Source organism: Meles meles, chromosome 1 (assembly GCF_922984935.1).
Source record: "Meles meles chromosome 1, mMelMel3.1 paternal haplotype, whole genome shotgun sequence".
Taxonomy (NCBI): domain Eukaryota; kingdom Metazoa; phylum Chordata; class Mammalia; order Carnivora; family Mustelidae; genus Meles; species Meles meles.
The window spans coordinates 198,777,312-198,802,728 of record NC_060066.1 but is presented as its reverse complement, the minus strand read 5'-3'; the positions used below and the strand labels follow the sequence as shown (position 1 = coordinate 198,802,728).

Sequence of the window (25,417 nt, the reverse complement as noted above, 5' to 3'; positions counted from 1 at the left end):
AGGTAAGCGGTCCTGGCCCACAAGTCATCCCGTCCGCTGACCGCGACATCTCCCCTAGCCTGGGGCATCATGTTCTTTTGAGCACCTACTTTGCTGACATCATCTGAGACGAACTCCGGAACAATCGTATGGTTTGTGCAGATGGGGCAGCCGAGGCTTCGAGAGGCTTCCACGTGGCAAGGAAGCCTGGATGTGGAGTCGGGTCCCTCTCCCTCCAAAGCAAGCGTCTTAACCCCTCTGTGCGCTGCAGTATTTCATCTTCACCATGCTCCGTGGGGGCGGCGATGGGCAGGGTCAAGCCTTTTTTTTTTTTTTTTCCAAGTAACAGAAGGGATAACAGAGGCCGGAGAGGTGAGGTCACTCAGGCGGCATGTCCAGTGGCTAGTGGAGCATTCAGTACCAGGCTGCATGGTAGGGATGGGGGCCTGCATCCAGATGGCTGGGGCGGGGGCGGGGGTGCAGGGTGGGGTCCCTGTTTTAGAGTTGTTTGTTCCGCTCCTAAATGTGCTAGCTCTCTGTGTGGGTCAGTGTCTTCAGTCTGGCTGAGGATGTAGCGGGAGTCCTGACCTCCCCAACCCCTCACCAGTGCTGGGTTCTAAACACCTGAAAGTTGTTCTTTGTGGCTTCCTGCACTCTTTCGTGCCCTGGTTTCCCTCTGCCACCCTCCCTGGTTGGGGAAGCAGTTGCACCCTATGTCTTGATCAACTTAAAGCAGTCCCAGTCCTCAAGGAATCCTAGAAAACTGGGGATGAAGGGATCCTAAAGATGGTCATGACCTATGACATGGGCTAGGCCCAAGGCTCATGGACCTGGCTGCTGGCTCCAGGACAGCTGTCCCCTTATTTCTTGGTGGGTGACCTTGGACAAGTCCCTTCCTTCTCTGGGCATCAGACGCCTCATCGGGGAGCTAACTGCATTGGGCCACACTTGATCCTCAGGAGGATTGTCCATCTTCAATGTTCTAGAATTCCATGTTAATCCAGGACAGTTCTGGGGCTACTGAGGTCCAGGAGAGGTCAGAGGCATGCTCAGGGTCATGTAGGAGGCTCACCGGCTGCTGGACCTGACTCTGAGGTCCCTGCCTGCTGGCCTAGCTCTCCCCTACGCAAGAACTTTGGAAGTCCCAGCCTTGGTCTTGTCCCCTCTCTCCGCTCCCCAGTCCACCTCAGCCTGTCAGGCGCTGTAAGGGTCCAGGTCTGGAAGCCACAGCTAAGTGGCTTCTGTTTTTTTTATTTATTCTGGGTGTCTGTTTTATTTTTATGCTTTAAACACATTCGTGTTTTATACACTCTTCTGTTACTATATTTTACAATAAAATGTTTAGAAAGAAAGGCAAAGGGGGGAAAATAGAAAAAGACATAACCTTGACCCAGAGCTCTAAAGGAATGGACAAAAATGCTTACATTTTTATACAGCATAGTGTGTCAAAACTGGGGAGTGTTTATTCTCGACCAGATCACTGTTTCAACCAGATGGTCCTGTCTACCAGCTCAACCAAATGATCTGGTGGTCTCTGAAGCCATCCTCCTCATGGCGACACCCCCGTACGGGCCATTTCTGGGTGCTCAGCCCCCGCTGAGCATGCTCCCTACTGAGCTCCTTAAATCTTACCAGTCGTCCTCCAGATCCGTGTCATTGGGCCTCCTCCATGGGCGAGAAACTAAATGTCACTGAGGAAGCCTGCTGGACCCAGCCAGGAAGGGGCAGAGCTGGGGATTGAACCAAGCTCTATTGATGCTGAAATTGTGCTTTGTTCACCCCAGGAGCTTCATCCCATGGCCCGGGCCCCTCAGTTACAATAACAAATGCTATCTACACCTCACAGGTATTATTTCGTTTAATTCTCATGGCCACCTTATGGGTTGAGCCCCCTGTCAACATCCCCATGATAACACTAGAAAAACCGGGGCCCAGGAATCTTGTAACTTGCTCCAGTTCACCCCACAGGTAAACGTGAGAGCTGAACGTGGCAGCCTGGCAGCCTGAGCTGCCTGGCCTGGCTGCATGGGGAGCGCAGACACCATGGAAGACAGAGCAGTGGCTCAGGGTCCACAGGTGACCCCGACAGACCAAAGACCAGCAGGACTGGGTAGCTGGGATTGGGCGGGGGGAGGTCCAGCAAGGAAGATCTGCTCTCAGAGTGATGCCAGCCTACCTACCCCTCCTTGCCTACCACGCCCATGGCCCTCGGGGAGGTGCTAAGGATGTGGGGAGAGCCGAATAGAGACCTGAGCAGGCCCATTAATCCCTGCCTGGCATGTCTAGGCCATAGGCTCAGACACGGGGCACTCTTTGTCACTGTCTGTTGGCCTGCATTTGTCACTGGCAAGGATGTGATGTTTAGCACCTGTGTGTCTCTGATTGTACCTGAGGAGGCTTCTGGAAGGGAATCCTAGAAGGTGCTCAGACCTAGGGTGGGGGCCGGGCCTTCTTACTGCTCCATCTTTGAGGCTCAGTCAAATCAGGGCTGGCTTTGATGATGTGACATTCCTTCAGTTCCCAGAGGCCTGGCCCCATCCCCTAGGGGTGCAAGTGGAAATGTTCCCAGGCCTGTCCTCAGGGAGCCCTGCACCCGATGCAGGGAGCTAGGGTGGACAGGAAGAGGAGAAATGGGAAGCAGATGCAGAGGAAGTTCTAGATCCGCTCGGTCAGCAAACACTCTTGAGCACCTCCAGCCCACGTGCAGGGGGCTGTCTTAGGTGCCGGGGATACTGCTGTGGACAAGACAGGCAGTTGTCCCATGCAGCTTTGATTCGGCGGGGAAGGCAGAGGATAAACCAGGAGGTAAACAGACAAACGCGTCAACATTTGATAGCGTCTTGGGATGCTAGAGAAAACGATGAAGGCCAAGGGATGGAAGATGACTGGGTGGGGGGGTTGGGCGAGGAGGTGGTCTCCCTTACTTTAGAGCAGGTGCTCAGTGAGGGTCTCTCACAGGAGGTGACATCAGAGCCGAGACCTGGAGGCTGAGAAGGACCCAGATGGAAGAAGGAAGAACTGCCTTCTCCCACCTGCTTTCTCCCACCCCCCTCTGGACCGGGCATGTCCACAGTTCCTAAAACATTTTCTGCCTTCTATCTCTTCTGCTTTTCTCACAATGGCCCTGAAAACCAGATGGGGAGACTTGAAGTACCCAATGTGCAGCTGACGAAACTGAGGCTGGAGGTGAGAGGGGCTTGTAAAGTTTGATGCCTGAATGCCAGGACCAGACCCCGCCCCTTCCCTGGGGCCTGGGGCTCCTCCAGCCACCCCATCAGCCAGCTGGTTCCTCAACGCCCAGGTCTGGGCAGGCTGCAGCCAGAGGGGAGTCAGGCAGTGGGCATCGTTTCTCCGGGGTCACGGGGCTGGAAACGTGGGCTGCTGGGCAGGGCCCGGGAGGGGCAGCAGCTCTGGGCTGGGCGGGGGGTCCGGAGCGGAAGGCGCCCAGCCCTGATTGGAACAAGGTGGCTGCACTGGGAACCCAGCCTGGCGTCATTGATCTTGCCCGGTGTTCCAGCCACCAGGCGGGGCCAGCGCCGGGCAGGCTGCCGGCTTTCCCAGGTGTGGGGACACCCTGGGGGAATGGCTTTTCATGTGGTCATGGGGTAGGCATGCCACCCAGCACGTGGGGGAGGGCAGGGCGTTGGGGGCACGCTGGCAGTTGGGCGGGGGTGCGTCCTGGAGACTTAAAATCCCACAGCCGGCAAATGTCAGACTCTGGAGACGGGGTCACAGACTTGAGGCGCTGAGACTGACAACGTTAGAACCCTCGTCCCTGGAACTCACATGAATTGAGTGCTCCCCGTGGGCTCGGCACAGTCCCCGTCCCCCCACCCAAGGAGGTGGGCTCTGGTTTCACCCCCACATGGTACGCAGGCTGAGGCTCAGCAGGGTAGAGGAACCTGCCTGCGGTCACACAGTTACAAGGCTTTTGTCCTAGAATATATGATCCCTAGGATCAGAGAGTCTTAGGGGGTGGGAATCACAGCTGGTCAACACTGGGAGGACCTTGAAGATCCTTGAGTCCAACTCCCTTATGCCAGAGAAACAGGTCGGAGAGGAGGGGATGTGGTTTCCTGAGGTCACAGCATGGCCAGTGGCCAAGGTCAGGACTCACCACTCACCTTGGGAGCTTGGCTGGGCCCTGAATGTGGGGTCCAGAGGGACTTGGCCCCTTTGACCCTTAGTCAAGACCAAGTCTCTCGCATGTTATGGAACTTTCTGGTAGGTAACTGACCGTTTCCTGCTAGCCTACAGGGAGTTCTTTGAAACATTTAACTGAATACCTCCTGTTGCAGGGAACCTTTCCTTCTAATCTTGCAATCTTTGTGGGAGGAGTTTGGTCATTGATGCAAGTCCTCTTGGAGCGACAGTCAGTTTAGCAGAGCAGGATGGGGTTAGGGACCGGGTTTGGAGAACTGAGGGCCTGGAACAGGGGAGGGATTAGCTCTTCGGGATTCTGCACGGCCAGCACCCCCATCTCTCTGTCCTCATCTCCTTCTACCTGCCCCCTCCCTGTATGCAGCCACACTAGCTTCCCTGCTGGTCCTTAAATACCAATCCTACCCCCACTGCTGGGCATTTGCCATAGGGTTCCCTTTCCCTGGAGAGCCCCTCACATTCTGTCTGCATGGCTCCACTCACCACCTCAATCAGGTCCCTGCCACCCTCTGTGAAAGACCTTCTCTGAGGCCCTGTGCTTCAATAATGGTAGAATAATGGTGCCCAAAGGTGTCCACATCCCAGCCCCTCTAACCAATAACATGTGACCTTACACAGCGAAAGGGAGTTTGCAGGTGTGATAAAGGTTAAGGACTTCAAGATGGGGTGCTTATTCTGGACTATCTAGGTGGCTCTAATTTTTCACAAGGGTCCTTGTAGAAGTGGAAGAAGGAGGCAGGAAAGGACAGTCAGTGGGTGATGTGACATGGAAAACTGAAAGGGTCACCATGCAAGGGAAGTGGGTGGCCTTTAAAAGCCCAACAAGCTGAGGAAATGGATTCTCCCAGAGCCTCCAGAAAGAAACACAGCCTTGCTTAAACCTTGATCTTAGCCCAATGAGACTCACATAGGACTTTTGATCCCCCCCCAGAACTGTAAGATGGTACATGTGTGTTGTCTGAAGCCACGAAAATTTGTGGTAATTTGTTATAGCAGCCCTAAGGAAATCCACACAGCCCTGTTCCTTGATTTATACTTCTTCAGCCCCTTTATCCTTGCCTGAGAGATTATGTCTCTACTTATGAGCTATCTCTTCTCCTCCATAGACTGTCAACCTCAGGCGGGAAGAGTTTTGTCTTTTCACCTGGTGTTGTCTTCCCAGTTAGAGTTGCTAGATTGAGCAAATAAAAATACAGAGAATCCAATTAAGTTGGATTTTGGACCAACGACAGGCACTTTTCTCGTATAAAGTTATCACAAATATTGCAATTCTTTATACATCTGAAACAGATAATCTGGGTGTCCTGTATTTGGTCTGGCAACTCTATCCCCAGTGCCTAAAAAACATGCTTGGGTACCTACAGGGGTCTCAGTAAACATCTGTCCAATGAATGAAGTACATAAATTAATGAATGAATGTGAATTTCTAGTTTAGGAATCTGTTTGGTTTTCAGAATACCTTCTGGATAAAGTGTATTTAATAGCAAATAATCAAGGCAAACCGTGTTCCGGCCCTGGCTCCACACCTAGTACTGTTCTGAGTGCGTTACAGTTGTTGCCTTGTTTGGTTCTTACCATAACCCAATGAGGTTATTAGCTCATTTTCCAGGCGAGGATACTGAGGCCTGGGATGTTTCCCGACTTGCTCAGATTCTAGCAACCATTGAGTAGCTCAGCCAGGCGACTCAAAGCCTTTGAAGAACCTGGCCCTCAGAACATTCTAGGTTCTTGTCCTGACACACTTCCCCACACACAATAGATCCTCTCTAACAGCCCATGATGCCTTTGCAAGCGGTACCCTCCCCCATTCTGAGACTCCAGAACTCCTGCGTGTGCACCAAAGCCCCATCCCCTTCATTGTGAGACCATGCTCCCGGGATGACTCAGCCCTTCTCTCTTCTATACTCATGTGGCCCCTGCCCCTGACACTGACCTCCCTGAGATCAGAGAGGGGTCACTTTCAGCTCTTTGGCTATGAAGCTTAGAGCCTGGCTCCAGGGAGGTGTCTAGAAACATTAGAAAATGGATGGATGGATGGATGGATGGATGGATGAATGAGTGAATGACTGAATGAGGGAATGAATGGATGGAAGAGGGAATGAATGAACATTCATCTATTTCACACTGGGCTTTAGTTTTAGAGTCTATTAAAGGACAAGAAGAGTCTCTCATCCTCCCACCCCATCTCTTGAAACACATTTTTTTTTGATTATGAGGATAATACATATTCATTAAAGAAAAATTGGAAAATAATAAAATTACGAAGAAGAAAATTAAAACCACCCATAATCCTGCCACCCAGAACAATTGTTAACATTTTGGTTTTTAGCCCTCTGGTGCTCCTACTGTACGTATAGATTTAATTTCTTCTCTCCTCCCCCGACTTCCTTCTTTTCTAACACTGGGAACATATATTACATACTGTTTTCAACCTGCTTTTGAAATGTACCAACGTATTGTGTATGTTTCCTGCCCTGCTCATCAAATCCTCTCCCCCTTGGCAGGGCAAGTGTCTGCCGTAGGGCATGGGGGTAGGGCAGCGGGGCGGCGGGGTTGGGGGGGAGATGTGTGAAGACACCCTGCTTCCCCTGCTGGACCACCGTAGTGTTCCCTTGTGGCTGTCCCTTTCGGGTGTTTGTGTGTTTGTTATGAAGGCACTGCCGGGAACACCCTGGTATACACGTCTTAGCCCCATTCCAGATTCCTCCCTTAGGACCAGCTCTGCGCCAGCCAGTTCCACTGGGCTGAAAATACCCATTTATTCAGCCATTTGTCCACATTATGGTCTAAGGCTTATGGTTTCCATCCCAGATACTTAGATCCAACCAGAAGAGCCTCACAGATGACTGCAATCTGAGGGTGCTTGTGACCTCAGTGACCTCAGGCATGTGTAGACCTCATACTTGTTAATAATTCTCTACCTGAGCTCCCCACTTCCCAGGCCCTGTGCATCTCCATGTGTCCTCACAAGCACTCTCCAGGGCCAGCAGAGCTGTCTCCCATCTTACAGATGAGGATCCTGAGGGTCTGAGAACTAAGTGGCCTGGCTGAGGTATCAGACTGGAGACACAGGGCACCTGGGATCCGCCTCAGGTCAGCCTGACTCCAGGGGAGGATGACTGCCCCACCCTCCTGGGGCCACACCCAGGTAGACTACTGATTCTGCTCCACCGAACTCTGGGCTTTCTAATCTGGGGCAGCAAAGACCCTGCCCCACTATTCCTGCTGCCTGCTCCCCGAGGGGTCACAGTCCAGCATCCCTGAGAAGCAAGAACAGGGCTTTGATCTAAAAGCTGGTGGCCAGATCCTGCCCTATGTCCTGATGACACCGTGCCTCACCTCACCCTTTCCATCTGTAAAATGGGCAGGCAGATACTCAGACGACAGCCCCCTGGGCTTGTGGCTGCTTCATCAGAGTGCTGGTGATACTCAGTGCTGAGTCAAAGGGAGAAATAACTGGTCAGATGCGCCACCTTGCCACAGACAGCCAAGCCTGGTCCTGGGGGTGGGGGGCGATACTGGAGTGAGGAGGTCTGAGTACTAGGCTGGGCATGGGGGACCTGACAGCCCCAGATGGAGCCTGACCCCCACCCCCCAGTCCTAGCAGATGGGAGGCTATTTTTTAACTGACCCCACAGGAAGAAGAGGCCAGAAATGAGCTCAGGGGGTTAACCCAGGGCCCCAGGGCCCCTTCCTATTTGCATCCTCTTCCTCCACTACCCAGGGAGCTGTGTGGACTTCACCTGGAGCTCCCTGAAGCCTTCCAGAGCTCCCAGGTCAGACCGCTGGAGCTGGAAGGCCCCCACAAGGCCCCAGAGAGATGTGTGGGGAATCTGAAACACCTAGAGCCTGCCTGCCTTCCTGCCACCAGGCTAGGCCATCTCCTCCCCTGCCAGGTTCCTGGGGACCCCCAGCAGCCGCTCCCTGTCTCAGCCTCAGTTTCCCCACCTATCAGATGATGGGGGACCTGGAGGCATCTCTGAGGCCTCTCCTAACCGGGAAACCTAGTTCTCGGTTGAGGCCTGTACTTTGTGCCATCAGTCCGGGATTCCCGTGAAGCCTGGTCCAGCCCAGTGGACAGGGGCCACTGGCAGGTGTCTGGGGTCTCCCAGGAAGAGGAGGGACTTCCTGGCCAGAGAAGCAGGACCAGCCTGGGTAGGGGTAAAGCAGCTTCCCCTTGCGGCCTCCCTCAGACCACATCACCAGGTGTCCCTTGGTCCCCACGGGCAGGGGTTCCTGAAAAGTCCGGGCGTCTGTTGTAGTGGCTGTGGCCGCTCATGCGTGTTTGCCTGTGCAAGCGTGTGCGCGCTCCAGGATGCATGGAGTGGGCGGGGAGGGGGCGGGGCCTAAGGTAGAGGCGGGGTTTTGCTGAGCTGTGACAGAGGCCCCTGAGCTACCACTGAGGCCCCGCCCCACCACACCCACAGGTCCTACCCAGAAGCCCTCGCCGGCGCTGGTCTGACCCCTACGCTAAACGCGTGGGGGGGGGGGGTGCATGTCCAGGAGTGTAGGGGTCCCCCAAATGCTGTCTGGGCCTCAGGAGGCTGGGACCCCAGGGGATCCGTAGCAGAAACTGACTCTGACTTGCCTCCTTTTATTTATTGTCTGTTTAAAACAATGCTGTTAATACACAGCATCATTGGGTCGCTCACACAGCACACCCCGACCCCTGTGATACAGCTGGTTTGACCCTGGAACAATGTGTGGGTGGGGGCTTCGCTCTTCCCAAAACTTAGTTACTCTTCACTGGAAGCCTTACTGATAGCATAAAATGTCAATTAACTTGTTGTATGTCACATGTATTCGATACCATAAAGTAAGCTGGAGAAAAGGAAACGTTACCAAGAACATCAGAAGGAAGAGAAAATACTTTAACAGTACCGTACAGTTATTTATGGCGAAAAAATATCCACCTATAAGTGGATCCTTGAAGGTCAAAGCCGTGTTGTTCGAGAGTCAGCTCTAATATGAGCACGCTGGAAAAAATTGGAAACTATAGAAAAACACTCCAAAAATGCTGAAGCCTGAAATCTGAGAGCCAGAGTGAAAACTCTGAGCCTTAATAGAATCGTATCCATTCTCACACGCTGAGCGTTTCACATGGGCTTCCGGCACTGTCTTAGTAAGTTCTCTGTACTGTCATTCTCCCCATTGTGCAGATGAAGAAACTGAGCAAAAGAGAGGGCAACTAGCCGTAGAGGAGGGAGCAGCAGAGCAAAGATGCCAGGTCTGGCTAATTGGAAAGTGCAGATGCTCTCCAGGTCCAGAGCTGGGCTCCCTGAGCTGACTATGTTTACTCATTCATTCCTCCCCCTGTATTTCCTGAGCCCCTCCTCTGACTTAGATCTAACTCAGCACCGGGGGCTCAGTTGTGAACAAGACAGCCAAGGCCCTCATTTGAGCCCCCTGAATGGGCACAGGCTGAGCCCCAACCATGAGCAACAGCTTTATCGGAAACTCAGGTTGTCACTCACTGAGCCATAGTCCTGTCTCCCCCTGTCAGTAGGGGCCACTGTGAGCTTTTCTTCAGCCGCGATGTATCTTAAAGCCCAGGTCGAAGCCTGACTGGCCCACTGTCCATGTGGGGAGGAAAGTCATCAAGAGCCTACCCGCCACCTCCGGCCCACTCTTCTGGGCCAAGCCTCCCTGGGGCAGGGGCCTGAGTGTTGGCCTGGGTCCTGGCCCAGCCAGGGAGGGCAGAGAAGTCCAGATCCCCTCTTGCGCTTGGCTGGGAGGCAAGTCTCTGCTCAGAGTATGGGGCCGCCCTGGGAGTCTGAGCTTGTGTGTACCCCTGAGCAGCTCCAGGCAGCCCTGCCCAGTTCAGGTCAGCCACTGGAAGGGCTTGTATGTCCCCAGATCCTTGAACTGGGTCTTCTCTTCCTGACAAATCCCAGGATGCCCAGCAGACACCCGAGGGGTTGTCACCCCTCTCGTGGAAAAAAAGCAACACGGGCCTGGGCTCCCTTGCCACCTGTGTTAAATTTTTGGGGTCTGCCCATGTTCCCCCTCTCCTCAGAAAGGGCCAGCTACCCAATCTGTGGCATTCGGTACAAAATGAAAATATAGGGTCCCTGTTGAAAAGACCGGAAAAAAGCTCCTAGATTTCCTCCGTGGTATCTCTTGACTTGTCATGATGCCTGTATTTGCTATTAAATGTTACATTCCCTTGGACATGGGGACAGTGTGCGGTGAGTGCAGACCCTCGCAGACATTCCCCCCGACCAAACCTTGGCATATGGGTCATGTGCACCTGTCCTTCCCATGCCCACACTCACGTCCGGCCCTGCCTGTGTGGGCAGGACTCAGCCCAGGCCCTAAGTCCCTGCATTCCCCTCTGTCTCATCCGACTTCACTTACAAAGCACAAATCCAAAGACGAAATTATTAAGAATTTCAAGATGGCAGCTGCAGAGCATTAACCCGAGCATAGGGGACCCTTCTGAGCTCGGAACCCTTGGGGTCGCCCCTGTGGCTGCAGCCAGAGAAGCCGCCCCTGCCTGAGGGAGAGTCCCAGCTCAGATATGAGTGTCACGCACCCAACTCCCATTGCAGCAACGAAGCCCCGCATGCAGGGGTGCGGGGGTAGGAAGTGTGAAGCAGACTGCTTGCATTCGGGAACTGTCTTTCCTGCACTGGGCTGCGCCTGTGGAAGGGGTGGGCAGAGCCTGGCCTTGAACCCCTGCTATACTGCTTCTAAACGATGTGATCTTAGACAAGGGCCTTCGTTTCTCATGTTCCTCCTCTGCCAAATGCGAACGAAAATATTGACCCTGTAGGGTTGTGAACCCTAGCAGTGATGTGTGTAAAGTGTCGAGCCCAGTACTGGCAGAGTGAATTTCAGAGGTGAGTCAGGGCAGAGGAATGACCACCAGGCAAGGGTGGTGGACCCTAAAACAGGGGCAGAGGCACGTGTGGGTGTGTGCCCCTCACCCCGCATGGGGCACCTGAGAGGGGAATTCCAGGGGACTTCTGCGAGATGTCCAGGCTGGTAAACTGGGGCAGGATGCTGGTGCATTCGGTGGAAGGGACCCCTAGGAGAGCTAGGGGGTCGGGGGGAGGAACCCAGAGGGAGAGGCCCCCGCCAAAGTGCTCACAGTGCCATTACAAGAAGGATAACACAGGCCCTGGCCAGATGAGAAAGAAGCCCTTTGCTTGGGCCATGTATGGACCTGGGCTAGCCAAGGGATTTTGGCCTGGCTTTCTCAGAGCACTTTTCGAGCTCAGTTCTGGCCATGTTGTTCCATGCCCTCTCTAGGCCTCAGTTTCCCATCTACGCCTTGGTGAAGAAGGGCCACCGTACATCACGTGTCTTCTGAATGGACCGTGCACTGTGCTCTACACATCTCCCTTCTTTGGTCCTGAAATGACAACCGGCCCATTGCTCAGATGAGAAAACTTGAAGCCCAGTGTTGACTCACCCAGCAAGAAAGGGGTTCTTATCGGCCAGGCTTGTGGAAGTGCTACGGGCTCTTCCCCCGGGAAGGGGACCAGTGGAAGCGAAGGAATGTTCCTCCAGGGAGAAGACCTCGATGAGCTCCTAGCCACGGGGCTGTGGTGAGGCGCACAGGCTCCAGATGCGGACTGCGTGGGGTAGAACCCCAGCTGGGGGACCTCGGGCAGGTTAACCTCTCTGGCCTTCCGTTTCTTCATTTATAAAACTGACTTAATACTGGCATTTGTTTCATAGGGTCGTGAGGATTCAGTGAGCAGACGTGTGGAAAGCGCATTGCGCCTGGCACAAGTAAGAGCTATATGTCAGTGTTTGCTGCTAATATCCTAACCATTTCAGAGCTGAATTGTTATAATTCTGTTTCCTAGACAATTATGCATTTAGGAATTCCAATTTTGTACTTTTCCCTTTTGCACTGAGCATCCAGCTAATTTCTCTTTCAAGTCTTGAACAATGTCCTCTGTCCTTGAAAAAATAACTCCCTGCCCCCATGGGGCCTGTAGCCTGGGTGGACTGAACACAGCTCCCTGGAGCAGCTTTTCCCAAAGAGGGTTCCTTGGCACACCAACCCGAGGAGGAGCCCATGTTCCCCAGCATTTTGCAGCCTCTGAAAAATCCTTCAGCAAAATACTCTGTCGAACATGGTTAGATACACTCTTCCCCACTCTTGTTTGGTCACAGAGCCCCTTTATTTCTGCTCAGCACCTGACACCATCTGCCGAACACACGGTGGGAGATGCCCCCCTCATTTCCTGGTTTCTAGGAAATGGCAGAGCCGAGCCAGCGAGAACTGTGAGTAATGCCCCTCACAGAGAGGCTGGGTTCCACCCCTGCAGAAGTCATCTGCACTAAAGCTCTTCCCTCGCTGCTCTGCTCGGGTCCCCTGTGCCCTTCCCTTTGCTGTCTGGTTCAGTCCCCACAGCAGCCTGGGGAGGTCAGTAGCGTTGCTATCCCCATCTCACAGATGAGGAAGTTGAGGCTCAGGGAGGTTAAGTGACCACACAGCCTACTGGCTGATCTAGGAGACAAACCCACAGCTTCTGATTCTGAACCCCACATTCTTTTTCTGAACATTGATAGGAAAAGCACAAATAGATTTCATTCTGCCAGGAGCAATCTTCCCCAGTGACTTGCTTTTTAAAAATCTAAAGTGTTCAAAAAAAAAAAAAAAATCTAAAGTGTTTCCCCCCCACCAACTATACACTGAATGTATTAGAAACCTAAAAATCTTTAGTAACTTTTCACCTGATGACAAAGGCAATCCATGCTTGCTGTGTATAAGATTTTTCAAACATTCTGAGTTGGAAACAGAAAAAGGCCATAATCTCATTCCAAGCGCTAAAGCTGGGTGAACATTCAGGCCGACTCCCTCCTTGATCTGCATGGCCCAACAAGGTAGCTATCTTGCCCAGGAGCCTATTTAAGTTAAAATAATGTGAAAACGAAATAAGAGGGCACCTGGGTGGCTCAGTGGGTTAAAGCCTCTGCCTTCGGCTCTGGTCATGATCCCAGGGTCCTGGGATTGAGTCCCGCATCGGGCTCTCTGCTCAGCAGGGGGCCTGCTTCCCTTCCTTTCTCTCTGCCTGCCTCTCTGCCTATTTGTGATCTCTCTCTGTCAAATAAATAAAAAAAAAATCTTTAAAAAAAAAATGAAATAAGATTAAAAATTTGGTCCCTCAGTTGTGCTAGTTGTGGACTGGGCGGGCACATTTTAGGGACATGTGGCAAGGAGCTACAGCATCGAGCAGCACAGACCTGGGACATTTCCATCATCCCAGAAGGTTTGATTGGACAGAGCTGCTCTAGTCTCTTCCTAGACGTAGCCCGATGTACATGCATCGTGACTATTAACATTCCTGATGAGCTTCCTGGATATGTTGTATGTCTCTGCCTGGCCTCATCCACGGAGGGAAGAGATACTCCAGAGACAAACACCAGACGCACAGAAAACAGTCTCGAAGGATATAGACCTCATGATAACGGTTTTCTCTGGGTGTTGCGATTATAGCTTATTTTCAAATTTCCTAGATCCTTCAGGAGATCTACCACATAAAATGCTAGTGGGATAGGGGTGTTGATAGATTTGTGTTTTCCCTAATTAGTTCTTGCTGCTTCTAAAAGCTTCAAGGTATGATCTTACCCGAGGCTTAACTTGTTAGTAGCAGTGTTTCTTAAATTGTTGACTCAGGAAGAGTGGGAGCCTGCACAAGTCCAAGGAATAAAACACCAAATTAGGAAAGGCAGACAGAGGTTTTTTCTCAGGCCCAGGGCCCCCCAGTCTAGGGCTGTTCTAGGTAGGGCTGGCTTCCTGGACACCCAAGCCACGTAGTAGCTCACAGTGTCTTGCTTGGAAAAACCCCACGCTTGGTTTAATGCTCTGGGCTTGCCATCCTGAAATTCCTGATGATTTTGGTACAGGGGCCCTGCATTTTCCTTTTGCGCTATGCCTTGCAAAGTGTGTCACCGGCACCGGTGCTGGGATTCTCCCCAGGATGGGTCGCATTTTGACTGCTCGGAATCATTGCCTTTGTCCTCCTCAGACCACAGACGTGCCCATCCATGGAGCACTCACTCTACGTGCCTGAGAACAAGTATGCTTCGGTCTCTCAGACGTGTGCCTAGAGAGTGACAAAAATAGGGCTTGCAAGTGGGCGCGGGAGGGCTCTTGTGGTCTCTGTTCACACACGTACCCATGCTTAAGGTGCACGTCTACGCTGGCCTATTTCAGAGGCGGCCTGGTGCATCATGGGATGCTCTGTCCCACATCACTGCCCAGCTTAGATCCTGCCTGGATTCCCTGCCCTGTACTCCATGCCCGACCTCTCGGCCTGGTCCACCTCCCCTCCGGCCTCTTCCTCCTCAACTTTCCTACAAGACCCACAAGCTCTCTGATCTCTAAGAAACCTGTTCTATGTGGCATAGATCCATCCCTTAACCCATACCATTAATTCTGCCTGGACCACCAATGTTCCTTCCTTCCCAGACCTACTCATCTTAGACTCTACCCTTCCTGCGAAGTCTTCTGGAAGTGTTTGAAAAGGGCCTAGAGGTGTGTTGGTTGAATAGAGGAGGCTATAAATCACTTTAGCACCTGGGGTTGTCAGGGAGGGCTCCAAGAAGTGGTAAGTTCCCAGGCCTTCAGGAGGAAGAGATGTCTGCCTGGTAGAAGGAAGAGATTTGCCAGGCGGGCTTTGGGGACAGACAGATTCTCACATGCATTTAGGCTTCACCAGCTACCAGCTGCATGACCTTGGGTGAGTCCCGTCCCTTTGCTGAGCCTCAGTTTCCCCATCTACAATAACAATAACTCCTAGTGCATGGATTACTGTAGAGATGAAGTGAAATGAGATACTCATGCAAAGACCACACAGGGCCTGGCATACAGTAAGTCATCCGCGAATGCGGCTCCCATATCCCTTCCTCATTGCCTTTCTCCTCCTAAATAACTACTTTCAGCCAGTCATACCGTCACTGAGTCTGTTCATGTATTCATTTCTGCAACAGAGGTAGGGATAGCTGTGATGAAGATTTAATGAGGTCATGGGAGCATTTATGGAAGTCCCAGAAGGCTGAGATTTTACATGGTTAGGGAGGGCGTAGACCAGAGGGATGCTGGCCTATCTCCCTGGAGCATTTTCCAGAGGCAAACTCTTTCCACTTATCACTAGAACTTTGGCTCTGGTGGTGGTGGGGGGTGGGGTGGGTTGGGGTTAGGGATCTTTGCCTTTCATTTGCTCTTGAATATCCAGTTCCCAGGACAGTGTGTGGCATGCATACAGTCAATGCTTAATAAATATCCATTGGAAGATCAGCGGCGCCAACTGGACCTCATCACGTCCCAAATCCTTGGCATGCCAAGAATACAGTCTCCAGATTAGAATCACAGTGTAAGCCGCATGCATTTCCTGAGTACCTGCTGTGTACACGGTTCTGCCCAGCCCAGGGCAGACCCTTCCTCTACATCCTAAAGAGGTAGGCCCAGGGGGAAGATGACAGACACAGTGATTTGGCAAGAGAAAGAGAGAAGAGGGGTAACCAGCAGGTCCTGGGCTGGCAGCTCAGGGTTTAAAGATTTAGAAAACACCAATCACCAAATTATTAGGGACAAAGGCTCCCTACCGTGATTGTACCATGCAGCATTAACTACAACATTTGAGTGTTTTCCTTCCAGTCTTTTTTCTAAAGCTGCCTTGCACTCAGAGATGGCTTCCTCTCCTCTTTGGGAAGGTATATGGCTGCTCCATAGAGGACCTCTGGGCCCCCAACACTCCTAACACGGGGCTCCTCACTCCAACCTTCCTGGACCAGATAGATCTACCTAAAATAGGAGGGTGTGCAGAACCCTGGCAGGGGCTTTGCAACAACCTCCTTCCTCCATGGGCAGGGACCAGGACTCAGGTCCACTGAGGGGGGACTGCAGGGAAATTCTCAGCGTGGGGGGCACTTTCTGGGACTGTGGGGGTTTTGGTGCCCAGGCAAACTAAGTTTCAGGCAGGGGTATGACCAAAATGGACCTTTCCTCTTCTCCCCACCCCCCTACATTTCACCTTGTTTTCCATCTGAGAGCTCAGAGTTTCCCCTTCCCTTAATACCTTCTACTAGCTCTGCATCCAACTGCCTCTCTCATCTCAACTAAGGTGAGCACCTGGCTGGCTCAGGCCGTGGAGCGTGAGACTCTTGATCTCAGGGTCATGAGTTCGAGCCCCACGTTGGGTGCAGAGATTATCTAAATAATTAAAAACTTGAAAAAAAAAAAAAAGGTGAGCAGACCAGCAGACCTACTGGTGCCAAAGTATCATGACTACAGGGATCCAGATGGGTGCCCTAGAGCAGCTGAGTGCTCCAAGTGGAATTGTGGTCACGAGGTCACAGAGTGAAGGACGTTTTGAGGGGGGCGATTTTGGTCACCCCTGCAAATCGTAAGTTATGGGCATCCACCCTTTCCGCCCACATGTAAGTCTGAACCTTTTGCCAAAAACACTTCCCAGACGCAAAAGAAAACCCCAAAGAGGAACCTAAACCTTCACGCCTGTGGTGCCGATTGGACAGGAGCACTCGGGCTCCCACCAGCAAGCGTTTCAAAGAATGATCCAGCCGGCAAAGGGGGAAGTGAGGGGCCCTGCTGGAAACCTCCCAGGCTGGTCAGTCCTGGTTCATTCAATCGCTTGCCCATTCATCCTCCCTTTCCTCTAGCCATTTAGCAAAAATCCCTGGGTGGTCCTTCTTGACACACACAAGGCGGGGCGGTGATGGTGAGTGACGGTGGGGCAGGGCACTCCCAAGGCCTGGATGGGACAGGGGAAGGCACCCCAGGGGGGCGGCCAGTAAGCTGGGCCTTGAGATGAGACAGGCAGCTGTCTCACTTTCCCTATCCCGCTTAGAGTCAGACAGACTCCTGCCCAGGACACAGGGGAGGGGACATTAAATAGCAACAGTCCCCAGCATTTATGGATGGCTTGGCTCTGCACCAGACCCCCATTAAGCACATAATATAAATTCCACCCAACAAGCTTTGAATTGGCTACTGTTTGTTCTCCCATTTTAAAGACGAAACTGAGCTCAGAGAGGTGAAGCGCTTTGTCTAAGGCCACACAGCGGGGAAGTGGCAGTGCCCGGCTACAGCCTGGGCTTGTAGCCACATTTTATGTTGCCTTGTCCCTAAAGAACACCCTCTTCTCTACCACCCTCTCAGAGAGCCCTTGACAAGGGGCCTCACCGTCCTTCTACAGTCTCCTCCATGCCTACCCCTCTCCGGCCCTGAGAAAACCAGACGTGGGAACATCTGGCATGGCATGTGATGAAACTGGAGACACAGAGCGTGGCCCCAGCCCAGCCGGAGACAAGACAGTGAGCCCTTGCTGCCTGCCAGCCCACGCACGGGGCTCCAGGACAGGTCCCATTCACTACGGGAAAGCTCCCTTGGAGGTCCCTGCTCCCAGCCCTATCGCACAGAGGAGGAAACTGAGCTCAGAGAGGTGAATTAACATGTAGCCTGCTAAACAGATCCGACCTGGTCAGCCTGACTTCTACACTGTGTGCCAGGTGGAAGGTTGTCACTGGGTAGACAAGAAAACTTGGTTTCTTGCTGCTGGATTCGACCTGACACAAGACCAGACTCCTCTTCGGACCTCCGTCTCCCCATCTATTTAGTGAGGAAGTGGTGCTCTCTGTCTGCCCGGTCCAATATTTTCCTGCATTGGCTCACTGTTTCTGGTTCTTATGACTTCTCAAGGTACAACCTGGTCTCACTCCCACCCCAGGCCCAGTTCCTAGAATCATCCGAGCCCACCCCTTACACAGGGCGGGTTGGGGGCTGCCTGTGGGAGGGGCTACTTCAAGGCCAATGACAGAGGGCCCAGGCTCCACTAGGAGCTAAAGCTCTTCCTTCCTTCCTTCCTCCCTCCCCTTACTTCCACCAAGTAAGGCGGGGTACTGGGCACTAAGGTGGGCACCAAGGCTGGCCCTGGGACTGGGAGCTTGGAGGAGGCCAAGGCCCCTTGGTGGTGGCAGGTGGTCCTGGGGAAGACTCCTGGCAGAGGGGGTGTTTGAGCTCAGTTTTGAAGATGGGACGAGATTCCCCAGCTACACTCTGGGTGGCAGATTTGAGGATGGTCCTGCAGACAAGGCGTTTCCAGGGGACAGGAATAAAGATTGGTCTGCCGTCTGGCCTTCCCCTGCCCCCAGCCAAACTCTGAGGCCAGGCCTCAGTTTCCCCTCCTACTGAGCAGTCTGGACTGGCTCAGAAGCAAGACGGCTGAGATTAGAGGATGCTGCTCTCCCCTGCCTCTCAGAACCTTCTGGAAGGTCCGGTTTTCAGGCCCTGTTGCTCAGGGGCATCCTTCTCCCAGCTCCCCTCCCCTCCGTAACCTCCCCCACTCCCTCAGGCAACCAAGTAAGCCTCAGCTTTGATGCGGCCACCTCAAGCCTCAAGGCCCAGGCGTCAATGGGCCCTCTATGTGACCAGTGGGGCCGCTGGGGGCCGCCAGCTGCTGTCGTGGGCGTGGGTAAGGCCTGGACACACAGTCCCACTGTGTGGGGCTGGTTCATGTCCGCCCAAACCCTGTGGCCGGTGGGGGGCTCCCAGGAATGGCTCCCTGGGGGGCACTTTGGACAGACAGGGTGGCCTGGGGAGACGGGGGTGTGCAGGGCGGCCTCGGGAGCCCCCGTCAAAGGGGCCCAACAGACGTGGCGCCAGGTAAGCACCATAGTGGGCGTGGGGTGGCTGGCGGTCCGTCTGGTCAGTCCGCTCAGCTCCCAGGGTTGGCGGGGAGGGGGAGGCTGCCATGGGCACACCACTCAGGGTGACCCACTGTCCTGCGGTGCCTGGGGTCTGGGACTTTCAGGGTAAAAACCAAGAGAGTCCCCTGTTGTTGGCTTAGGAAAGGACAGTGACTGACCTCCTTAGTCTGGACAGTTTCCTCCCTGTCTGGTGACCTCTGAGTCAGACCATGGGGGCTAAACTACCCAGTGCCATTTTGTCCACCCCCTGCCTCCACCCAGGCCTGCCTCATACCTGAGAGGCCATTTTCCGTCTCTCCCGGGTGTCTTAACAGGAGGAGCTGCCAGCCGACTACCCAACCACTGCTGAGAGGATCTTGGCGGGATGGGTGGCCCAACACACTGGCTGTCCGTCCACTTCCGCGGACTCCAGCCACCCTGGGGGTGCCCAGAGTCATCTCATTCCTGTCTCCACACATTTACCCCAGGCTGTTCTCTCTCCTGGAATTCCTTTCCCCCTCTGCCACTTCTCCACCCAACCAAAACCAGCCTGAATGTCATTTCACCAGGGGAATTGTTCTCCCTATCCCCGGGGGGGCTAGTCTAGTCCCCTTCGTTGAACTTCTAGACCCCCATTCTTTGGTCTTTCCAAATATAAATCCAAATATCGATCACACCCCAGCGCAATTTTCAGTTTCCTCATCTCTTTCCACACCTGACCTCGAGCACTTCAAGGGCAGAGAGCCTGAGCCAGTCACCCTCACATCTGAGATCCCAGCACAAGGCCAGCCTCATGGAAATTGTAGGAATGAGGGTGTTTATTTGCGATGTCCTCTGTGCCAGGCACCCTGCTCATTGAATTCTCTCCAGAGTCCCTTGAGTTCGGTTTAATCATCATCCCCATTTTATTGATGGGGAAACAGGTACAGAGAGGTGAAATGACTTGCTCCAGGCTACATAGTTAGCAAGGGGCAGAGTCAGATTCCAGAGCCCGGACTCGAATCCCCGTGCTCCACTCCCTGAGAATTTTTTGTGGAATTACTGGATAAGTGGAAACCTTTGCCTCCCCGGGTTCTCCTGAATGCTACGTGTTGCAGTTCAGACCCGTTTCCTCCCCGGAAGGGTATCCCAGTAGGGAGAGCTACTGCCTGCATGGGTGTGGTTAAGGGGTGTGCTGTGAGGGGGACGCCCCAGAGAAGGGCCTCACGGGCAGTTTAGGACAAGGGTGCCGGCCTTCCATAGAGCTGTGGATGGGCCCTTGGTCATCCCCAGGGCCATTGTCTGTGTTTATCAGATGGGGAAACTGAGGCCCAAAGAGAGGAAGGGACTTGCCCATCGTCATGCAGTACGTCTGAGTCAGAGCCATTAGGTCTCAGCGTCTCCGTTTCTCAAAAAAAGGAATAAATATCCTTTGCCAGGGGCTAGTCCCGGCAGGGGAAGAGGGGGAAGAACGGAGAATTACTGGGGGCCTAGGGATGCCCCAGGAGGTGCCCGTGCCCTCTCTCTCCTTCTGTTCTGGTGCCTGGAACTCTGTTGTCAGTCTGGGTTGACTCTTGTCTTCTTTCCTCCTCACCCTCTACTTCACGCCCTCCGCTCTCTTCCTAGTCCTCTTCTCCCTAGGAAACTGAGGTGCGTTTGGGATTTGGAGATCCACATGTTTGGGGTCCTGAGGATGCCCCTCCCCCTGGCCACCCTCCTACTGAGGGGCTAGGCCTGGAGGTCCTGCTGTGCTCTGGCGTGGGTAGGTGGGGCAGCTTTCCTGTCACGAACCTCCAATTAAAACGCAGCGTCTCCTGCCCCAATGATTTTGTCCCCAGTGGAAATCACAGATGTTCTTCCGTGTCGTGAGGGCTGCGGCGGAGGATCTGGAAATGCCATTTTCGCTTGTCACCGCTGTGTGGTGGCCGTTGCTAGAGCTCCTGAGCTCCCTACGCTCTGTGCGTCACAACAGAGGCATGAGGTCACAGTCTCATCACTTACTTTTTTTACAGCTTGATAACCATATTTCCACAGATCTGGTTCCCTGCACAGTCCTTCAGATTTGGTTTCATGCTCTTTAAAAAGTGTGACTCTGAGAAGGCTTCTATAGGCTTTCTGAGGCTCCAGAAAGATCTGTGGCTCAAAACGGGTTAATGACCCAGCGTGGCTCAGTGTGGAGCCCAGCATTTTACCACCCAAAGGTTAACTCTCTCTGGGGACAGACTCGGCAACGGCAGCCCTGTGACTCTCGGAGGACAGATCACCCAAGTAAGTGTGCTGTAAGCAGGACGTGGGGAATGGAGCTGGGCAGGAGAGACGGGGCCAGCCAGCATGGACCAACACCTCAGACCCCAGACATGGAGCCGTCTACGTGGACCCTGGCTTACAGAGCACATCTATGTCCCTGCCCACCAGGAATCAGCCTGCTGTGCCCAGCAGCCTTTTGTCTCTGGGAGCATATGGGGCCCAAAGCCACCAGCTCTCCTCTCACTTGCCCTCTGAGCTGTTCTCTGCCCTCTCCACGGCCTCAGGAACCCATCTTAGGCGGCAGCTCCCTTAGTCCAGTCTCCCCAGATTCCTTTGTTTTAAACCCTACATTTCTCCATCTTGCTCATGGGGGGAGAAACACAGATTACAAAGACCCAGCAAATGGTTTTTATAAACTCTTATTTTCTTGCCACAGACTGCCTTTAATTAGCTCTGGGGACTACAAAGGGAATAGCGTTATAATAGGAGCAGCTTGAAGGAAGGAGCCACGGCTGTCAGCTCCCAGACCTGAGGCTGTTGCTTGTCACCAGCCACAACCAGGTTTGGCGGGAGTGCATCCGCCTCAGGGACGGCAGCCGCCCCCCGCTCGCCCCCCACCCCCTGCCCCCATCTGCAGCCATACAGCCTGCCTCAGCTTCTCCCCAGAGAGGAGGAAGGGGTCCCACCTCAGATAAGCCCTTGAAGAAACCTTTAAACAATAAGAACCCAAATGTGCCTCTGCCCCTGCCCGGAGCTGGCCTGCCAGGGACTGGCTCTGAGTCACTCCGTTAGCCGGCAGCGGGACAGGCCGATGGGCTAAAAGGCAGACAGACAGTCAGACCATCTTCTGTATCTCAGCTGACCACCTCAACTGAAGAAAGGCAACACCAGCTCCCCTCACCACCCCCCCAACCCTTGGAGTTTTAGATTCCATTCAGCCCCTCTATTCTAGAGGAGAGCCAGTCTCCGTGTACAATCCCGAGGCACTACCCCCATCTCCAGCCCATCCCCAGCCTCAAACGATCAGAATGCCACAGCCAGAGCTTCTCCGTTTGGGACCATGACAGGTTACCTTCCTTGCCTAAGGCCACTGAGCGAGGTAGTCAAGACCTGGGGACTCAAGCTCAGGGCCTCTGGACCCCCCAGTCTCAGGTGTCACAGCCCTATCTGAACTCCTGCTGGGGGGCGAGGGGGAGGAAGGTAGCCGGCGGATGTCTGAGGTCAGGGCTCATCAGTCCTAAGATCCAGCAGAGGCAGGAAAAGTCTCCCCCCGAGTTCCAGCCTCCATCAGAGCTTCCAAGTGGGGGATCCTGGAACCCTCTCTATTTTGAAGGACAGAGCCCAAAACTCTGGGTCGCTTTAGGCCATGAATAGAGGCAAGAGCCACCTAGAAACACTTTCTTCTCCCCTGCAGCGGAGTCTGTAAAACTTCCCCAGGCTTGCTTCCCCGACGCTCAGCCAGTTTCCTACATCCCAGAGCTATGTAAGATCTCCACAAACGCCTGTAGCCTCCTTCTCCTCCCTCTGCTTCCCGCGGCCCAGGATGACTTGGAAAGCCTGGGAGAAATCCTCAGAAAGATCTCCAGATTCATGGCTCTTGGCAGAAGCTGGCCTGGCTCTAGGAGACCTGAGTGTGTCCCGGAGCCTGCGTCTGCCTGAGCTCAGGTGGAGGTTCCGAGCCCCCTGCGTGGGCCAGGGGCTACGGGGTGGCAGGGTCCCGGAGCCCCGTCAGTGAGGCAGGAAGCCTCAGGTCACAGGAACACCTTCCACGTCCTCACCACCTCAGGACCCTTCGAGGTTGGCCGCTGAGGTCTTGCGGCGTCCATTTCCCCCACCACTTACTGTCCCCACCAGCTGAGGATAAAAGTCCCACAAAAGTCCACTCCAGGAGACCACGGAGGCCACCAACCCCTCTTCCCACCTCAGGCTTTCAGGAGTCAGCCGACATAGGTAGGCAGGCCGTGCACTTGAAGGCAGCCTGGGTGGTCGGTGGAGGGACGCGGTCCGGGGCCTGGCCACAGCTCCCCACCCAAAAGGATCAGCCCAGGACCCTGGGCAATTGTTACTCACCGCGGATGAAGGTTGGCGAGTAGGTCGGGAAGGAATCGAAGATGCTGTTCGATGCCATGCCCCTCTCTGAGGAAGGCGAGAAATCAGACCTTCCGGGGGTTGGCTTGGGATTGACTTGGTTGGCTCTTGTTTTATTTTTTCCTTGTTACTTTTTGAAAATAAAAGGGGGGGGGTAGTGGTGTCGCTTTTTGTTTGTTTTTTTGTTTTGTCTCTTTTTTTCCCCTATTGCTACGAAAAAGAAAAAAGGAAAGAACGCGAGAGTGTGTGTGTGAGCGAGAGAGAGAAAAAAAAATCCCCAAGGAAAGTAAGTTTCTGTTTGTACCCAAGAATTTGGATTCCCAGTCCCACAGGAATGTCTAGCCACAAATTTTCAACAGAAGCGTATGCAGAGTGTATCATTAGATGGCGGGAAGGAGACTTCGGCAGCCAGGGCGGAGGAGCTCGCTGGGCAGTGAGAGCAGAGCCAGGCCCAGCATCAGCGCCACGGGGAATGAATGAATGAGGCTCGCCCCTGACAGAGCCCGGGCTCCAGTGGGTGCGAGGGCGGCCCGGGGGTGGGGAGGACCAGGAGCCAACCAGCTCCCGCGCAGGGCCCTGAAGGCGGCTGAGGGCCTGGCCCTGTGGTTCTGTGGTTGAGGGACTAGGCCTTCACAGTGTCAACCCAACCTCAGCTCACAGGATGCAAGAAGCCAGCTCGCGGCCTTGGCCCATTGGCTGGGCCGGGGTCACCTGGGCTGTGATGTCACGGCCTCTTAGAAGATTCTGTGGCTGCCTCTCTCTCTTTTTGGAAAAAAAGAAAAGAGAGAGAGAGAGAGAGAGAGAGAGAAGGAAAGAAGGAAAGAGAAAGAGAAGGGAAAAAAAAAAAAAGTGATGGCTTTTATTTGTGGCCTCAGCACGCGGCCCGGGAGCAGAACTGAAAGCAGTCGGAGGGGGTGGCTGGGCGGTGGTTTGGATCCTGTAAAGGAGACTCATTTTTAATTAAGGCCAGTGTTGGCCTGGGCGGGCTGGAAGCCCCTGGGGCCCTTACCAGACCCACCAGCGGGTGGTAGGGCTCCTCGCCATGCCCTCCCCCCCGGGGCTGCGGCTGACACCCGGCCACGGTCCGCCACCACGGCTGCCAGGGAACAGTCCACATGTGTGGCACTTCGGGGGGATTTCACGGCAGCTGGGATTAAACACAAAGGGAAACACTCGAAGTGGCATCACCCCAGTGCGGCCTGCCCGCGGAGGCCTCCCTCGTGAAAGCTGGCAGCAGGGCCATCTGTGCCGAGGAGCCCGCTGCGGAGCTCAGGTTCCGAGCCCTGAGCTTGGCGTTCAAGGCCCTTTGCTCACGCTGCCCACTTTCATCTCCTCGGGGTTCTCCGTTTTAGCAGAGTGTACCTGGGCTTTCCTGCCTCCATGGCTGTCTCCTCCTTCTCCCCCCCACAAACACACCCCCAACATTACCTTTTATTAGGGCACTTTTGGAATCCTTCATGTCCCAGAAGGTTCAAGGCTCAGAGGGACTCCAAAGTAGAAAAGACATGGGAAATGATTCAATCCTACACTCTGTCCCCAGAGTGTCCCCTGGGCAGGTGAGGGCCAGAGTCGGGGGGTGGGGGGGCATGCAGGGTGGTGGCTTTCACAGTTTCCCTTGTAAGCTCTACTTGCCCATTTCATAGGTCAGACACTGAGGCCCAGGATGCTGAAGTCAGCTTGTGCAAGGCCACAGAGTATTGTGAGTGGGATTAGAACACCAACCTCTGATTTACCAGCTTGGCCTCTGCTGTAACCCACAGCACCCTGCCGTGCCCTCTGGGCTCAGTCCTGAGACTTTGGGAAGCCCTCTGCCCCCCGGGGACTGCCCCCCTGGCCTCTCTCAGGGTGCCTGAGCTTGGAGCCAGGGCCCAGCACCCATCCTTGCACCCGTGGGGGTCTCTGAAGGCCAACAGAGGGCCGCTGTTGGATGGGCACGCAGAAGGAGGAAGGGCTGGTCCACAGCCCCCCAGAGACCGGTTTCCGCCCGCAGCCACATCGGTCACCAGGGAGCAGTACGCCCTTGGAAACTTGCTGCCTGTGCCTCCTTGGGAACCTGGTGAAGGCTCAGTCTTTTGTTCCTCAATGGCGAGTGGGCGGTGGTAGTGTTGATGGGTTGTCATCTGTCCGGGGAGGAAGCAGGTTTATGGTAAAAGCCACAGGGTTCTGGAGTCAGAGTTGAGTTCCACTCTCAGCTCTGCTGAATCCCAGCTACAAGACCTAGGGCAAGTCACTTCCCCTCTCTGGGCCTCAGTTTCCTTCCCTGTCAAATGGAGATTACACATTTCTCGGAGGGACA

General features: G+C 54.0%; 1 protein-coding gene across 1 annotated transcript in view; it reads right to left on the bottom strand.

Moving 5' to 3' along the window:
* RUNX3 (RUNX family transcription factor 3) overlaps nt 1-23,592 on the bottom strand; it is a 60,441-nt gene extending 36,849 nt beyond the window's left edge. The window contains exon 1 of the mRNA XM_046016696.1: nt 23,104-23,592. Coding sequence (XP_045872652.1) covers nt 23,104-23,161 — 58 coding nt within the window. The 5' untranslated portion in view covers nt 23,162-23,592. The remainder of the gene's footprint in view (nt 1-23,103) is intronic.
* Between the last annotated feature and the right edge of the window lie 1,825 nt (nt 23,593-25,417).